The 19668-nt window shown below is 34.9% G+C and overlaps 1 protein-coding gene across 1 annotated transcript; it reads right to left on the minus strand.

The window, feature by feature from the left end:
• Nucleotides 1-6911: 6911 nt before the first annotated feature.
• On the minus strand, nt 6912-8321 carry LOC141639804 (uncharacterized). Its single transcript, XM_074448850.1, has one exon. The coding sequence runs from the start codon at nt 8319-8321 to the stop codon at nt 6912-6914; it is 1410 nt and encodes a 469-aa protein (XP_074304951.1).
• Between the last annotated feature and the right edge of the window lie 11347 nt (nt 8322-19668).

Below are 19668 nucleotides of genomic sequence, written 5' to 3' on the forward strand. Positions count from 1 at the left end.
TTACTAGATCGACCCCTTTTTTCTCTCGATCGAGCTCTTTCACCAACAATTTCCTTCGATCGAGAACAATCACCCACTCGATCGAAGTCTTCATTTTCAGCATTACTCGATCGAACAGCAACTTCACTCGATCGAGTAATTTCCGGAACTCAATCAAGATCATTGAGCCACTCTCGGGCTCCATCGGTCAAAGAAAAAGGAAATAGGGCCTCCTTAATCTTGTCCTGAGTCACTCCCTTAGTAGCAGGAATAGTAGAGCAATAGTCTGTGAAAACCTCCATATGCTTCCGCGGGTCCTCACCAGCTACTCCACGATGAGATTTATTTCGACCAGGTTGATATAAGACGGCCGAATGTCAAATGTACTACCATCCTCAGTCGCAAGTTTGAAACCTTTAGGGATTGAGGCAGTTGTTGGCTCTGAATGAATCGCGATATTAGGCATCTTCACAGAACTAGCAGAAATAGAATTGTCTTCTTTGAAAGACTGGTCTTCTGCAAATAAGAAATGTTCTAGCTCGGGTTCAAAAGTACTCAAGGCTTCCTTTTGAATCTTTCTCAACAGTCTTTGTCTATAACAAAAGGTCCGCTCTGGTTCAGGATCAGGTAGAACAAACTCTGGCCTGTTAGACCTGGGCATAAACAGCACTAGAGAAAATAAATAAGAACTGTCTCAAGGAATTAAAAATTCCCTAAGACTGAGAGACAAACGAAAAAAAACAGACAAATAAGCTAATTTCCTCCCCGACAACGGCGCCAAAATTTGATACCGTCGTTTAGTACCAAAAATAAATACCTAAAACAACTAACAGAAGGTAGTGGAAGTAGGGTCGATCTCCACAGAGAGGCGGTCACTATCTACTCGTTAATTAAGTCCGTCTGAGGTCACAAGATGAGGGTTTGAGTATTGTTCTAATCTACAGAGATTAATAGAGAAATAAAATAGATTTTTGATGATTTTATCAAGTAGAGAAAAACAGCTAAGACAGTCGATTCACCATGATTCTTAAGAAATCTAGTCTTGGGTGTTAGGCCAATGCAAATTCGATCTACAAAGTAGTGAAAAGGTCCTTCCGGTCCGCTATTCGCCCTAAAACATTACTAATTTAGCTTCCGCCCTCATTAGAATGCTCTAATGTTCACTGCAGGTCTTACCCATTCCAATCTTCCGATCGAGGTCAGGGTGTACCAAGGTTAATTATCTAATTGCGTCGACTCAAGTAGACAAGAACCATTAATTGCAGTGATTAATAACATAGATCTAATTTGCGCTAAATCCTAATCACCTAATCATAATTCCCTTAAAATCATGGCTCCCCTATGTCCTAACATAGTGAGAATTAGCTATTCATAATATTGGTGAAATTAACAATGATATATGAATAAGTAAGAGACACATTATGAGAACAATAAAGAGGAATCTTAAACTAATAATAACAATAACAATAAGATAGAAATTAAGAGTAAAGATTAAGAGAAAGCAAAGAGGAATTAAATTAAGAGTAAGAGTAAAGAGAGATTACAAGCTTGAGATCCGGAATTAGAACAAAAGCAAAATAACCCCAAAAGAGAGAAAAAAGAAGTCTGCTTAACAGAGTAATTAAGAGAATAATAGAGTGTAATGTCCTCCTTTAACCTAATGACGTAATCACCTTATATAGGGAAGCGTATATTAACTAAAAGATTAACTAATCATGGAATAAAATCCCGTGTAAATAAGGAAAATACTCGATCGAGTACATAAAACTCCTCTATCAAGTAAATTCTAGCAAAACCTCTCGATCGAGGACTTTAGGTACTCGATCGAACACTATCAAAAATAAGCCATTCGATCGAAGACTTAAACTACTCGATCTACTCGATCGAGTGGTTTCCAGCGCATAATTCCTGCTTCGCGCACTGAATTTTAAACAGCCGCCATTTCTTTGTTAATTGGTTTAATAGAGTGTTTCCGGTGGCGTTGGAAAGCTAAAAGGACAGGATTTTATCTCCAATTGGAATCACTTGAAAATCAGTTGTAAAAATCGAGATATGACTCTTCAAATTAGGCACTAGTAATTTGAAATTCTTCCATTGCTCGCCTAGCTATCTTACTTCTTTGCGCATCTCAAAATAGTAGTCTCCAAGCTCCGACTCAACTCATCTCCTAAATGCATGCATAGGGACATGTTTTAAGCTTTATTCCACTTCTCTTTGATTCATTCCTACAAATAAGACAAGAGAAACCAAATTAGACAATTCGGGGGACATTTGTAGCTAAACACTACAGAAAATGCATAGAGATGCGTGCAAATATGGTACAAAAAGTCTATATAAAATGCACGCATCAAACTTTGTTACCGTTTTTTAGTACCAAAAATAAATACCTAAACAACTAAGAGAAGCTAGTGGAAGTAGGGTCGATCTCCACAGGGAGGTGGTCACTGTCTACTCGTTAATTCAGTCCGTCTGAGGTCACAAGATGGGGGTTTGAGTATTGTTCTAATCTACGGAGATTAAAAGAGAAATAAAGCAAAGAGAAATAAAGTATAGTTTTGATGAGTTTATCAAGTAGAGAAAAATAGCTAAGACAGTCGGTTCACCATGATTCTTAAGAAATCTAGTCTAGGGTCTTAGGACAATGCAAATTCGATCTACAAGGTAGTGAAAAGGTCCTTCCGGTCCGCTATTCGCCCTAAAACATTACTAATTTAGCTTCCACCCTTATTAGAATGCTCTAATGTTCACTGCAGGTCTTACCCATTCCAATCTTCCGATGCAGGTCTACCAAGGTTAATTATCTAATTGCGTCGACTCAAGTAGACAAGAACAATTAATTGCAGTGATTAACATAGATCTAATTTGCGCTAAATCCTAATCACATAATCATAATTCCCTTAAAATCATGGCTCCCCTATGTCCTAGCATAGAGAGAATTAGCTATTCATAATATTGGTGAAATTAACAACAATGATATATGAATAAGTAAGAGACATAGTATGAGAACAATAAAGAGGAATCTTAAACTAATAATAACAATAACAATAAGACAGAAATTAAGAGTATAGATTAAGAGAAAGCAAAGAGGAATTAAATTAAGAGTAAGAGTAAAGAGAGATTACAAGCTTGAGATCCGGAATTAAAACAAAAGCAACGTAACCCCAAAAGAGAGAAAAAAGAAGTCAGCTTAACAGAGTAATTAAGAAAATAATAGAGTGTAAAGTCCTCCTTTAATCTAATGATATCTTCACCTTATATAGGGAGGAGTTTATTAACTAAAAGATTAACTAATCACGGAATAAAATCCCGTGTAAATAAGGAAAATACTCGATCGAGTACTTTAAAACTCCTTTATCGAGTAACTTCTAGCAAAACATCTCAATCGAGGACTTTAGGTACTCGATCGAACACTATCAAAAAGAAGTCATTCGATCGAAGACTTAAACTACTCGATCGAGTACTATAGTACTCGATCGAGTGGTTTCCAGCGCATAATTCCTGCTTCGCGCACTGAATTTCAAACGGCCGCCATTTCTTTGTTACTTAGGCAAACAGAGTGTTTCCGATGGCGTTGGAAAGCTAAGAGGGCAGGCTTTCATCTCCAATAGGAATCACTTGAAAATCAGTTGTAGAACTCGAGATATGTATCTTGAAATTAGGCACTAGTAATTTAAAATTCTTCCTTTGCTCGCCTAGCTATCTTACTTCTTTGCGCATCTCAAAATAGTAGTCTCCAAGCTCCGACTCAACTCATCTCCTAAATGCATGCATAGGGACAAGTTTTAAGCTTGATTCCGCTTCTCTTTGGTTCATTCCTGCAAATAAGACCAGAGAAACCAAAGTAGACAATTCGGGGGACATTTGTAGCTAAACACTACAGAAAATGCATAGAGATGCGTACAAATATGGTACAAAAAGTCTATATAAAATACACGCATCAAACTTCCCCAAACGAAACCTTTGCTTGTCCCCAAGCAAATTATATGCAAAACTAATGGAACAGAAAAGAAAACTCAGAGCTAGCTACAAATTATCCACTTAAACCAATTTAATGCAGCAAACTAACACTTATAGCAAAAACTGTCAAATGCAAATGAGCTGTAAGATGTTTATAATAAAGCTGAACCGTCAACCTTGCAAGACCTTTGATGATGGACTTGTTGGAGTGTCCCCGACAATAATGCGATCACAATTGTCGATCATGATGATCACATGTTTAAATCTCATTTTTAAGAATACGTAAGGGGTGATTCATTTTATAGTCAACTGATCAACATTAATCGGTAACGATTGGCTTGCTAGAGTTTGACGTTACTGTCGTGGGACGGTGGTGGTCAGTTGATCCCTTAAGGTCACACCTAAAGGATGATGCCCTTATCTGTAAAGTTGATTAATTGTATGACGATACAAGTTGATCAATTCCTTAAAATTGAACAATTCAATTGTGGGAGAGAATATTATTTCTTATTATAATGAGATTAAATAAGATTTATTTTAGTAATAAAAATGCTTTATTACTGAAATTGTTTATTGTTTGAGAAACAATAGAGATAAGAATGAATGGTTAATTATAATTACAAGATGTTGTGAATTATAATTATATGACTCATTTTTATTTATGTGATCAAGTATCACTAGTCAATTTGTTGTATGAAATTTAATTAATTTATAAAATGATATTTATGTGATAAATATGCATTAAATTAATTAATAACATGTAACATACTACATGTGACATATTGTGTGACAAATGACAAAATTAACAAAATAAAATGGTAGTCCATTTTATGGAAGTGGACTGAAATGTAGAGGGTTTAGTGGATGGTGGTGATTTATTTTAATAAGCTAAAATAACATCATCATGACACTACTTACCTAGCCTTACATGCCTAAGGTTTTGATAAGAACAAAAGCAAAAAGTGAAGGACCACATATTGGTCCTCTGCCCCTCCAAAACCGTGAGGCCTCCTCCACTTTAGAGGACTTTTTTCTCTACTCATTCTCTATATTCTTGTCCATTCAAAACACATGCAAAGGTTATGCACTATTATCTCTACTCTTTAATCTTCATCTAAAATGAGAAGATTCAATAAAAATTGTTCAATCAAATTACTAATATTATTAGTGTAATATATGAGTATTAGTAATCAATTTTAAGGTAAACTACTAAACAAATATCTAGCAAATACTCCCTCCAATTCTATGTATTCTTCCCCTTGTTTATGGGTACGAGAATTAAGGAGAATAATAAAATAAGAGTAAAAAGTTGGGTGGGGTTTGGTAATTGGAGAGAGGAATGAATAATTATGAGTTAAATAATGAATGGTGGGGCCAAAACTTTAAGAAAATTAATAAAATATGAGTAAAAGTGTTGGGTGAGGTTTGGTGGTAGGAGAGAGAAATGAATAAAATAAGAGTAAAAGTTTCCAAAATAAGAAAGGGGAAGAAAACCTGAATAATCCGTTTTAGGAAATAAGGAAGAATATATAGAATAAGAGGGAGTATTATTTAGTGGGGATAAGGGATAATCTTGGGTGCAATCAAGAGGAGTGGCTTCTATACTTGAGGTCTTTGGAGGATCATCCTAATACTCATCATAGCTCAAGAACAACTGAAGGTAGGAGACCTTACTTCTGCCCATAAAACGAAATATCAAATGTAAGGAACCGTTTTTCTCCTTACTCTTGTATTTGTTTTGCATGCATAAGATCCTACTCTTGTATTTGTTTTGCATGCATAAGATCCTTAAGTTTTTATGACTAAAACTTTAAACCAAAATATGTGATATTTAAAATATGATTTTCAACAAGTGGTATCAGAGCCTCAGGTTGTTTGCATGCAAATCGGTTTGTTGTTTTTCCGAGTTAATCTTATTAACAAATAAAACTTGTAATTTTGTGTTTATTATGATATATCACGAAATTACTTTACATGTTAAAGTTTCTGGTCCTAAATTGGAATATTTTGGTTTATTTATGGATTTTATTGTTAATTTTATATATCATTGGCATTAAAATGTGATCTTTATGAGAAAAATGTCATTTTTGGACGAAAAATAGCTAAACTTCGAATTTTTTAATGGTTTTTGGATATGTTTTCACATATATTATCTACTGATGGCATGTTAAATCTCGTGATAAACTAAGTTAATTTGCAAGAAAAATGGATTTTATAAGCTTAAATCGAATTTAAAGGGTTTATTAGGTTAATATGAGTTATATTTCGAATATGGTCATGGAAATTTAATATGTTGTCACATGCATTTTTACTCAGTGTATGTAAAAATCTTAGAGGTATTAGACTCCTTTAGCATGATTTATGAATTTTTGAGTAAAAACTCAATAAATAGTGACTTTATTTAGTATATTATGCTAAAACATATTTCATGACTAAAGAAAAACGTCACATGTTGCATTTTATCATATATTTCAGATCTAAAAGTGAAAAGTTGATGAAAATAATTTTTCTCATATTTTATGGTCATATTTCTTAAAACCGATAAACTGCAACGATGTTTTTCTTGAAAAATTTTAGAAATTTTTAACCTAAGTTTTGAACATTATGAGTGTCATGGTATTTTTCTAGAGTGTTCATGAGTTTAAATTTCAAATTTTGAAATTATTTGGAATTTTTATAATTTAATTTGAAGTTTATAGTATAATATTGTATTTTTGGTCCAATAATGAACAATATTAAGAAATCAAGTTGAATTATTGTCCAAATGTTAGTGAAGACTAAGTTTTGAGTCCTAATATGGTTAGGGTAATTAACTTGGACATAAATATGAATTTATGAGACATATTGTGATTTTTTTTTTTTGGTGGAAATGTAAGTAGTATTATAGCTCATCCCCTTAAAGGGCAAAAAAATGTCACCAATCTCATTTACCTCATCAAACAGTAAACATACTCAAAATTGCCTACAAAAAATAATTACATAAGACCCCGATTTTGACACCAAACTATATCTTGTTGTTTCATAACTCCTTTGCTCACAGCCATCAGTCGCAGCTTATACTCATTCTTGATTCTTTTCAGCAGAGTTTCTGGTTGAGGAACCATGCCATCCAGCCTACATATATTCCTTGTCTGCCAAATATTATACTGCAGAGCTACCATCAGGGTGCAGGTAACCAACCTCACAAAACCAGACCAGCCTCGTTGCTTTAACACTTCATCAGCAGAGACCACCTGTTTCTTCTTGTCATAAACTCCTAACCAAGCATACAGTTCCCTATAGCATTTTATCACATAAACACAATCTTGAAATAAATGCTTGTGAGTCTCATCAGCCACTCCACAAATGTAACATCTGGTACTCTGAGTAACACCCATTTTATGCACCCTGTCAAGAGTTAATAATCTCTCGTGCTTAATCAGCCACTGTATGAAACAATGTCTTTTAATATTAAAACGATTCCAAACACTCTTATACCACTGCACTTTGGGTGTACCCTGAACAAGCCAAGCATATCCTTTAGCAATGGTATAATCATCCCCATCAGTCATCCATTTACCTTGACTATAAGCATCCTGAAACTTCTTTTTAACCTCCCAAATTTTCCTCAAAGCCCAAGAGCTAGCAGCAGTAGGTTGATAATCAAGCCAAGAGCGACCTTTCATATAAATTCTATCTACCCATTGAATCCACAAATGATCCTTCTTCTTAGCTATCCACCACACAAGCTTTCCAATTGCTGCTATATTCCAGGTCATCAAATCAACCAGTCCCAGACCCCCTTCATCTTTCCCCTTGCAAAGAACAGACCAAGCCACTAGAGGAGCCTTGGTGTAGTCCTCACCACCTTCCCACAAGAAGTTCCTACAAAGAGTCTGTATCCTCTCCATAACTCCAGCAGGGAGAATAAACAGCTGGGACCAATAAGTGTGAATAGTAGAAAGAACAACTTTCACCAAAGTCAATCTACCAGTATAAGAAATTTTCTTTTTATTCCAGCCTCTAATCTTTTGGACCATTCTATCTACAAGCACATTACAATCATTCTTTGTCAAACTCTTATGTGAAATTTTCACCCCCAAATACTTGAAAGGTAAGGAGCATTTCTTAAAACCAGTATGATCTAGGATAGCTCCAACAGTATCACAGTCTATGCCATTCAAGATAATATCAGACTTCTCACTGCTAATGGTCAAGCCAGATACATTAGAGAAGCATTGAACCACTTCTAACATAATAATCACTGATTTTATGTCCCCCTTGCAAAATAGTAGCAGGTCATCAACAAACATCAAGTGTGTGAGCTTGATGCCTCTAAAGAGAGGGTGGTATTTAAAGCCAGGGAACCCTGTGGCCTCAACCATCAGCCTACTCAAGTATTCCATAGACACAGTAAACAACAAAGGGGATAATGGGTCCCCTTATCTAAGCCCCCTTTGCCCAGAGAAGAAGCCATAAGTCTGACCATTAAGCACAACATAGAAGGAGGTAGTTGTCACACATTGCATAATCCACTCAACAAACTTCAAAGAAAACTTTAGGCTAACCATCATCTGTCTCACAAACGTCCATTCAATTGTATCATATGCTTTCCTCAAATCCACTTTCAGCATACACCTTGGGGACACATTCTTCCTATTGTAAAGTCTAACAAGATCTTAACTAATAAGGATGTTTCCCATAATACTCCTATCCCTAATAAAAGCAGACTGGGAGGGAGAAATGAGATAAGGAAGCACCTGAGAGAGCCTGTTGCACAGGAGCTTAGAAATTACCTTGTAGAGCACATTACAACAAGCTATAGGTCTGAATTCTTTAACATTAACAGGATTGTTAACTTTAGGGATCAACACCAAGTTTGTACAATTGAGTTGTTTCAGCAGTCTCCCACAAGAGAGGAAATCCTTGACTGCGTTACAAATATCCTCCTCAATGATAGCCCAGCTAACCTTAAAGAAACAACTTGAATACCCATCTGGTCCATGGCTCTTATCATCAGGGATTGAGAATATCACTGTTTTGATTTCAGCATTAGAAGGTATAGCACACAGTTTGTCCCAGTCCTCAGCATGTACTGTCTCACCTTTCTCGACAATCTGATTATAGAAACCATTAGTGCTACCATGTTCCCCCAGAAGAACCTTGTAATATTCCACAAAGGCTTGTAGAATATCCTCAGGATCAGTACAGCACTTCCCATCCTTATCCTCTATTCTCATTACTTTTTTCTGAATGTTCCTTTGTTGGATGATTCTATGAAACATAGCAGTATTGTCATCTCCATCTTTAGCCCAATGAGCTTTAGATTTTTGCCTCAGATAATCCTCTCTAGCTTGTGCAAGCACCAAATAACTCTCCCTTAACTGATATTCAACATCCATAAGCACTTTATTCTCAGAATCATCTTGTAACTTCTTTTGACAGTCCACCAAGGCAGTATAAGCAATGTCAGTATTTCTCTCCACATCAGAAAATAACTGCCCATTCAAATTCTTTAAAAGAGGTTTGAGCAATTTCAGTTTCTTAGCCACCCTGAACATGTTAGTGCCTTGAATCTCACAATTCCAACCTACCTTAACCACTTCCTGAAAATCTGAGACCTTAATCCACATATTAAAATTTTTAAAAGGCTTCCTTCTAGGAATACTTGCAGACACACAATCCACAAGGCAGGGACAGTGGTCAAAATATCCTTCAGGAGCAAAGTAAGCATAATACTCAGGCCATTTCCTCATCCACTCATTATTCACAAGAACCCTATCAATGCGACTATACACCCTTGGTTCACTAGGTTGCTTATTAGTCGAAGTGAAAAAAGCACCAGTAGTTTTAATATCCTGTAACTCACAAGCAGCAACAACATCTTGAAAAGGTTTCATCTCAGCATCTCTCACTATCTTCCCAATTCTTTCATTAGAGTACATAACATTATTGAAGTCCCCCAATACCACCCAAGGTTGAGTAATATTCCAAGTCATTAAAGCATTCCAGAGAGGAACTCTTTCCTCAATCTTATTGTAACCATACACAAAAGTCACAAAGAAAACACACCCCTCAATATTAGTAGCTTTCACATTAATATATTGAGCACTCTTCTCTATTATATCAATCTTAATCTGACTATCCTTCCATAAAACCCATATCCTTCCACCACTATGATAGTTATAATTAGTAGTAGAAGACCACCCTTCACAAATATTTTTGGCTCTTAAAAGGCGATTTAGCATAAAATTAAGCATGTTCATACATATTATAATGCTGCATTTTATTGATGATTTTCATATTTTTATTTTATATAATTTTTGAATTATGTAATTTTACTTAGTATGGCCTTAGTTTTTAATTAGTATTACTCGATATGTATGGGAATATCGATTCGGTTGTAATTATTGTGATCTCGTATCACCGTTTTGTAATTTAATAGATTTAAATTTTAATTAGAAATGTATAATAGGAAATTATGTAATTCATTTTGTAATTTACTTAGTCCGGAGTTCCTTGAAGACGGAGCCATTCGAGAAGGCGGTCCATCAAAGAAAGTGTTGCCTTGAAGTGCGTGCCAAGACCGAAGTTCAAGGGACCAAAGGAGTTAGTTTCCGAATTTGTAATAGTTTATTAGATTTACTATTTTAGGAAGGCCATACTAGGACTTTATTTTTATGCTTTTCATTTTATTTATATGTTGCATGCATCGCTAAATCGCCATAACTAAACATGCATTTTAAATCGAGTTTATCGACCATGTCAGTTACAATTATCGGAGTTCACCGCTTTAGTTCACTTAAAACGTGATAGATAATAAATTGGCATGACCTCTCGCTAAATAAACAATTGAGACTTAGCCTTACCAAAAATTAGAAACCATGAAAACCTATTTCGTGAGGGAGTGCGCTCGGCCAAACCGGGGTACAAACCTTGTTACGTAGGGGAAGTGGGTGATAAATATCTATCCACCGAATTCATGTTGATGAGGGTTGTATCGCCAAAGCGTGCCCAAGTTAATGTGAATTTAGATCATGGACACATTTATTCGAAATTTGGGTTGTACTCAACAAAAGTATTCTCGACCATAGCTGCATGTGTTTTGGGCTAAAGATAAATATTAATGTAATTTTATCGACCAAGAGTTCTAAAAGTAGAATCGATTAAAGAGTTAATCCACCGAGTTATATTGATGAGGGTTGTATCGCCAAAGCGTGCCCAAATTAATATGAATTTGGATCTTGGGATCATTTATCATAGTTGGGTAGAGGTCACTATGTAAATGCTTTACTTGTTATTATATTTACAAGTGTATTATTATAACGATAAATGTTTTGTTTTCTTTATTCCGTTATCGTATTGTTCTATTTCTTTACCTCAATTTATACGATACCATTTCGATTTTAATTCAAATCTCCATTAAAACATCGTAACTAAAGACAAATATGAATTTTCTTCTAAAACCTCGTGTTATCCATTGGAAGGATCTCTTGTGAAGAGTATAGATAAGAGTTATTCATGATCAAAAGGGTTTTTGATTCTTGACTAACATATCTACTTGAAATGGATTATTTCTCATGTGCTTAATTGAGTTAAGTACTTTGAAACGTTAAATCATTTTGGTAATTAGATTTGTTAGAAATTGTAATTGACCAAAATAAAGCAACCACTTCAATGAAAGTTTTAAGACTAAACGATTGAATTGAAGAGTAGTCCTCACAAGATTCAACTTTGCTTCTCTAAGTAAAGATTCATTGAAATTAGTGGGAGCATTCTCTTAATTGTTAAGGAAAGGACGAGGTTCAAGAAGTAAAACTAGAATGGTATTGATACAAGGAATGGTAAGAGTAAAGTTATTGAGAATAACAATACTAAACCTATCAATCCCAACCGATAAAGTTTTCATTTTGGAAGTGTTGGACGCTAGAAAGAAAACTACCCCAAATTATTGAAGAATCAGCAAGTTAGTTGTGGGACATCTAATGAGACCTTCTTCTTTAAATGTTTATTTGATTGACATAAATTTTGCTAGTACTACTTCGTCAATGTTAGAAACCGGTGGTGGTTTTCATCATTGTATTTGATACATAGGATGATTAGAATATGACGACTAGCAACAAATGATGTTGAGAGAGAGAGTCATTGTGTACTCAATCTAGTTTTTGGGTTTAAAGTTGTACTTAATTATGACTATTAAGTTCATAAACTCTGAAAAAGAATATAATCTTGTTAAGATACAAAAGAGGTTTCACTTTTGTGATCCTATATACCATGATTTGATGTATAGCTAGCCCATTATCAAGGTGATTATATTCTAAACCAAACTAGAATAATATATTATGTAGATGATGCAAGACTGAAATTGGTAACCCAAGATTAAACTATAAATTCTGGAATGATGAACGCAAAGAGTTATCGAGTACTCTTGAAACCATTAGATTGTTAATCTTATGGTATATGCGTATCTTGTATTCAAAGCAAGATGTCTCGTGCCTTTTTGGTTGAAAAGGAGATCGAGAATTTAAATCATTGATACAAAATAGGTTGATCATTTTCTTTTACCAACGATTTAAGTTGACACTAATGTCTTCACTTAATAAGGTAAATAGAGAAATCTTTGAAGAAGTTCAAAGAGTTCCATGAATCACGATCTAGTCTTGATGGGATTATCAAAGTGAAGACTTTGATATAAGCCAAATGAAATGTGATATAGTATCACAAGTTAATCTCTCTTAGCACACATTATGGGATAATGTGTGGTTGGATAAAGAAATCAAACGCTATTCGATATGGTTTGGACTTTAATCAAGTTACTTTGAGTTACTTGATCTTTTTGGGGATTTTATCATTTTGTCTAAATTTATTTTTACCACTAAATCTAAAACGATTCATATTAGATATGAAAAATTAGGGTACCATGCTTGTAAGTTTTCACAAGAAACAACTGCTTATTTTTCCCATACAATAATCACGAGTACAACGGGTTTGTGGCTCGTGAAGCTGTCTTTCTAGAATACAAGTTTATTTCTAGAAGACAGAGTGGCAGAAAATATTCAAGAGCCACAAAAGAATTGTGTTATAAAATTGTATGCCGCAAGAAATTGATATTTCTTGGCTACGTGACGTTGTTTCTTCGTAACCTAGGAGGTTGAACTCATCACTTGTTGAAGATGATGAATTCATGTTACTTTTAAGGAAGTAAAGAGCTTACAACTTACAAAGCAATTGTGTGATTCAAGTTACTTCTAGAAAGTAATGAACATATGACTTACATGAGAGTGTTTAAGTCACAACTCAATACAAGGCTTAGAGCCATAAAAATCCGAAATAAATTCCAAGTGGAATTGTTGGATATCAAAGAGAGATATCATAGCTTGATTAGTTGCAAAGTGTTTTGCACTATTCGGATCTTCTTAGGGATTGTGTGTCATTATGATGATATATATATATATAGCAAGTGAATCTAAAACCCATTTCTTCAATTAAAGAAAAAATGTATTCGATACATGTGATGTGTTTTATAGATTCTTACAATCCTAAGACAATGTGCAACTTAAGAGTTAGTCTTAAGTAGGACATAAATGAGTTGGAGCCAACATTTTGATCATGTTATAAAACTTTTCTCGATAAGTTGAGAAGTTGTGTTTATACATGAAGTTTAGTGGGAGTTACGGAAATTTTAATTAGTCTTATATGTGGATGACATCTTGATCATTGGGAATGATTTAAGACTTTTATAGTAATATAATACATCTTTAATATCCAGATTTATGGAGATAAATCCACATGATATTAGTGTCAAATAAGAAGTCTTATGTTGATAAGATTCATGATTAGTTCAATCGAGTTGAACATACTTGATTGATTCCATTTGCTTCCGCTGCCGAATCAATTAAATGAGTAATGATGTATAACACTTCATTTACCTTGAGTATGAAGAATTGTTTCAAAATCGAATTTAAGTAATAGTTACCAAATAGCCATATAGATTATTCTTAAGTGCTTGAAGAAGCATTAAGGATGTAAAGTTAAGTGTTTTTGATGCAATTCACAAATTTGTGTAAGGGCTTACACTAATGACTGTTGAGATTGTATAAGGTTTCGGACAAAAACCATATTCAAAACACCGAAAGATGGTTTAGGAACCATTGTGGCTATGTTATTTAAGAAATGGATTTGTTAGAATCGTTCTAGGCAAATAAAGAACAATGAGAGATGCTTACAACGGAAATTGAGTACACTTGCAATCATGAGATGTGCAAGAGGGATGGGTCCCGCACACTATGAAAACTGTGGGAGCTATTCTAAGATTAGAGAGCTTATATCTAGATTGGATCTAGACACGTACTCAGAAAGTTTTGTAATGCAAATGTAAACATTACAAAGGAAAACGAGTATGTAGTAAGGTTTAGTAAGGTACAAGAAGTTGATAAAACCTACTAACCAAAGCCTTCTCATAGGCTTAACGTGATGAGTCATGTCATTTCAATTGGATTGAGATGAATAACTACATACAAGATCAAATTGGATTGTAAGAATATGAAATAGTAATCAGGTATTGACTATTCATATGTGATAATCACATTTGTCGTTCGAGTTTTTAATCTAAAAACTCCTTTTATACTTTGTTACATCCAAACGGGTTGTAGAGACAATATTGAACCCCGTTAAAGTGAACCCAGATTAATATAGTATTTGCCCATAGTCACTTGTATGAGGTGACATCTCGAAGTGAATAGAGTGTGATGCGATTGATGGCAAGTTCAAGTGTCATAGAGTCATGTGAGATGATTAGTCGATCACATAGGCAGACTGTTAGGAACACTCTGTCGGGCAGTGACCGCTTATAGAGTTCTGGCAAATTTATAAAGCCTGGTCGTAGGGAGAGCTACTATAGTATTCTAATGATTCGATTCTTTTGACTAAAGACTGTTCGCCTAAGGTGGCACGGTTTCAGATTAACTTTGATTTATGTTACTACGACCTTCGTAAATGGGGTCAAATGGGCATATTTTGGGTTATGATGGCTGTGGCTAGTCGAAGGGAATAGTGCGATAGGAATTGTCCACCCCCTTGTCAGGGTTAAAACAATATCTCAGGGCCACTCGAGGAGTAATGAACTGGAAATGCGTGGCCACGCTCGGAAGGTATCTATGGTAGATAAATTCCGGTCAATCAGTTATTCTCCAGATCGAGGAAACCACTCTCGATATGATCACTTGCAAGTACGACCCAAAAGACACCTTGCATTGAGTGGGAGGTAGTAATAGGACAAGAGAATTGGTGACGCACACTTGTCGAGGACAAGTGGGAGATTGTTGGAGTGTCCCCGACAATAATGCGATCACAATTTTCGATCATGATGATCACATGTTTAAATCTCATTTTTAAGAATACGTAACAGATGATTCATTTTATAGTCAGCTGATCAACATTAATCGGTAACGATTGGCTTGCTAGAGTTTGACGTTACTGTCGTGGGATGGTGGTAGTCAGTTGATCCCTTAAGGTCACACCTAAAGGATGATGCCCTTATCTGCAAAGTTGATTAATTGTATGACGATACAAGTTGATCAATTCCTTAAAAATGAACAATTCAATTGTGAGAGAGAATATTATTTCTTATTTTAATGAGATTAAATAAGATTAATTTTAGTAATAAAAATGCTTTATTACTAAAATTGTTTATTGTTTGAGAAACAATAGAGATAACAATAAATGGTTAATTATAATTACAAGATGTTGTGAATTACAAATATATGACCCATTTTTATTTATGTGATCAAGTATCACTAGTCAATTTGTTGTATGAAATTTAATTAATTTATAAAATGATATTTATGTGATAAATATGCATTAAATTAATTAATAACATATAACATACTACATGTGACATATTGTGTGACAAATGACAAAATTGACAAAATAAAATGGTAGTCCATTTTATGGAAGTGGACCGAAATGTATAGGGTTTAGTGGATGGTGGTGATTTATTTTAATAAGCTAAAATAACATCATCATGACACTACTTACCTAGTGATGTGGAGTGTCGTTGGGGCTCTCAATCAAACACATTTATAATACTCAACATACAACTAGTTAGCGGTAAGTCGAGGTCGATCCATGGGACGGTGTGCTTTGGGTTCTAAGTCTATCTATCTCAATTTATGCTAGCGTCACAATTTGTTTGGGGTTTGTAGTTGTGTCTAAACTAATGCAAGCAATAAAGTAGAATGAGCAATAAAAGGAAGGATGTAAACAAATGGTTAAAAGTGCTAGGATGTCATGGGGTCATAGGGGATTCATGGTGTTGATCATACAAACATGTTTACAAAGTTGCAAGCAATTAATGTTGTGGAGAAACCGAGTTGGGTTATATCTTACGGTTCTTAGGAAGGGTTGGGTCCCGGAGCCGAATCGATTAGATTGTACAACACCTACAAGTCGACTTACTTTCCTCCTAATCAACTTCTATGCATGGTCTAACAAGACTCGAGTTGGTTTATATCTTACGAGTCAAGTTGAGTAGATAAGAGATGGTAAAAATGCAAGGATTCATAGGCTTAGCATTTCATCAAACATAACATGTGCATAAAGTTGACATCACAACAAGCAAGCAATTTAATCATGAAAACATATTAGATTAAGCATGAATCAATCCCATGTTGACTTCCCTTAATTACCCACTAATCCTAGCTAAGTAACTACTCACTCATCATCATGGGAAACATGTCATTAATGGTGTCAATCATCACAACAAGTATAAACATGATAATAGAATGAAGAATGAACAATAAAGATTAAAGAGTAGAGGAATTATACCAACTTAAGATGATCCAAACAATAAAGCAAGAATAATAGAAGAAACTTGATTGATTGATGGAAGGTTGTCAATCTCCCAATAATAACCCAATAATCTTCAATTACCCAATAATAAACTTGAATAATAAACTTGAACAATAATTAAGGAGAGATTAATGTGTAATTTGTGGAAAGATTAAAGAGTAATCTATTCTAATCTACTCCTAATCTAATCTAAAGAAGGATTTTCTAGCTAAAAACTTCACACTTGATTAATTACAAAGATGGGGTATTTATAGTGCAATTTAGGTGGATGCAATTAGGGTTAACTAAGGGCTAAACTAGTAATTACACTTTTGAGATTTGAGCAAGGAGACTCCGGTATTTCTTGAAGGAAGGGAGTCTTTCTTTGAAGCTTGGAGAAGACGAAATCATGCTGTGAAGGAATCCGTGCGTATTGGGGTCGGGACGGGCGGAATCTGGTAGTGGAATCCGAGCGGATTCAAGAGAATCCGGGCGGATTCGGGTGGATGAATCCGAGCGGATTCTGAGCAGGACGCTCGGATTGGTTAGTGGAGACGGGCGGATTTGAGACAATCCGCTCGGATTGTTCTTCAGCCGTGGTTCTTCTTCTTTTCTTCCCCTTTTTGCTCATTTCCATTTTTATTCTTGCGGGATTGGTCTTTAGTCCTTGCTTCCTCTTCATACTAGTCCATCTAATATCGTCGAGTAGCTTCCAAATGTGCGCGAAAGACGGGAATTTCCGCCTTATTATCTCCTTTTCTACAAAACATATGAAATGCGATAGAAAAGCAAATATGAAGGTTTTGACGGATAAAATGGTCATGAAATGCTATAATAGTAAGCAAAATAGGCTCGATTAGGGGACTAAATGTGCGCAAATAATGTTCACATCAAATATCCCCAAACCGAACCTTTACTCGTCCCGAGTAAAGAGGTGACTAAAACTAGACCTTTATTTAAACTAACCTACTAATATAACCGATATGAGACAATTAGCGGGTCTCACTCCGCCCCTTTAACTCACAACAAGACAACCATGAGGTAGGATGCCTTCTTGCAAGGCAAGGTGGGTCTTGCCAAAATGGCGACACATCCAAACATTAAGCACACAAAATCAAATAATGGATGCATCTACAAAAGAATAGCCACTTTCCTCATCTAAGTGGTGGAAATTATCTACAAGGGAAGCAATTCAAGGGTACACAATCCTTCATAGATGCAATTTGTTCAAACTACTAAGCCTAGAAGGATACCAATAAATCACCTCCAAAAGGTGTCAAGCTAGGGTACCTTTGTCCTCAATCGTTAAATGCTTTTGTCAAGAGTAGACTCCCTATGGTGTTAGAAACACTGGAGGATCGCGGAATTCCCCCTCTTGCCTAGACAAGAAGAAGGGTCGTCCCCTCTCTACCATGCACAAAAATGGATAAGATGGAAAAGGGATCGATAGTATTTGAGTTTCTTTTGGGAGTTTGCTTTTGTTTTTGTTTTTCCCCCCAATCTCTTGTGGCATATAACATTTGAGAACACTTTCTTTGCCATTTCTTTTGATTTTTGGCATTTTCAACACTTGACAACTTTTTGCATTTTCTTTTGAACATTTTCAAAGTTACCCCAATTAGTAACGAGGGTGCCTTGTATTTGAAGTTTAGGAGTTCTATTTTTGCTCCTCTTTTCATTTGATGCATTTTTGCAAACTTTCTTTCATTTTTCATTTCATTGAACTCAAATTGATTTCTTTTTGTGCCCATTCCCTTTGATGACAAAAATGTGGTAGAACATGGATGAATGATGGATGGATGCATGGTTTCAAGGGTCACCTTGGAATAAACGGTAGCCAAGGAGTTATCACACCACAAGGTACTCTTGACTCGGCTTTAAACCATGGGTCAAAGGATACTAGCATGACACATCCTAGGGTGTTTTACAAGTATTCTAACAAGCAAAGTCTTAAGAACAAAAAGCATCTACTAGGGCCTATATACACTTGTCAAGCTTCCCAAGTAGACGGGTTCGCAAAATTTTTCTAACATGCAACTACATGCCATGATGCAACTAACATATAAACATCCTAATGCATATGATTCTACCAACTAATATGTCATATAAACTAAATGCAAGTCCTAAGTTCACATTGTTTTTACCGCATCAATCAAAATAAAGCCACATAGTCATTAACATAAAGAGGAAAAAGGAGATTGGAAAGATCATACCATGCGGTCTTCAATATCCTCATGTCTCGGATGTGGCGTAGTCGATCAATGTGAAAAAGGATGGACAAACACAATATATACAAAACAATATGTACAAGACTACACTAAAAAGGAAATGAACTTGTTTTTGGATTTTTCAATTTTTTAAATTTTTATGGTTTTCGTTTTTATGAAATTAAAAGACATATTTTTGTGATTTTTCGAAATTTTTCAATTTTTATGCATTTTTGGAATATAAATTCCCATCCCCCACTTTATTTTGGACATTGTCCTCAATGTACATGTAGGAGTAGGAATAAAAGGAAATACATGTTTTTGGATTTTTGATTTTTTTGGAAATTGAAGTACAAATGCAATGATATGGTATGAATGAATGCATGCTCTAACTAAATGCAATTCTATATGACATATATAACAAATGAATGCAAACTATTCTACATTAGATGATGCATGATAAATGCTTAAGTCACTTATGATCAAATCTCCCCAAACCGATTTAAACACTATTTCTAGTGTAGAAAAGAATAGGATTGGTCATTAGTGACTATGCATGAATTCTAATCTATATGAAACTATCTACATGAATCATATGAAATATATTACAATGCAAACTAATGTAAATGGACTAACTAATGCAAATGCAATATGAAATATAATACAAATGCAAGCTAAATGCTATACTAAATGCAATGTAAATATAAAAGAGAGATGG

The sequence above is a fragment of the Silene latifolia genome, unplaced genomic scaffold, assembly GCF_048544455.1.
Source record: "Silene latifolia isolate original U9 population unplaced genomic scaffold, ASM4854445v1 scaffold_57, whole genome shotgun sequence".
Lineage (NCBI taxonomy): Eukaryota > Viridiplantae > Streptophyta > Magnoliopsida > Caryophyllales > Caryophyllaceae > Silene > Silene latifolia.

Coding starts and splice junctions, on each gene's coding strand:
- LOC141639804 (XM_074448850.1), bottom strand. CDS start 8,321: ATGGAATACTTGAGTAGGCTGATGGTTGAGGCCACAGGGTTCCCTGGC.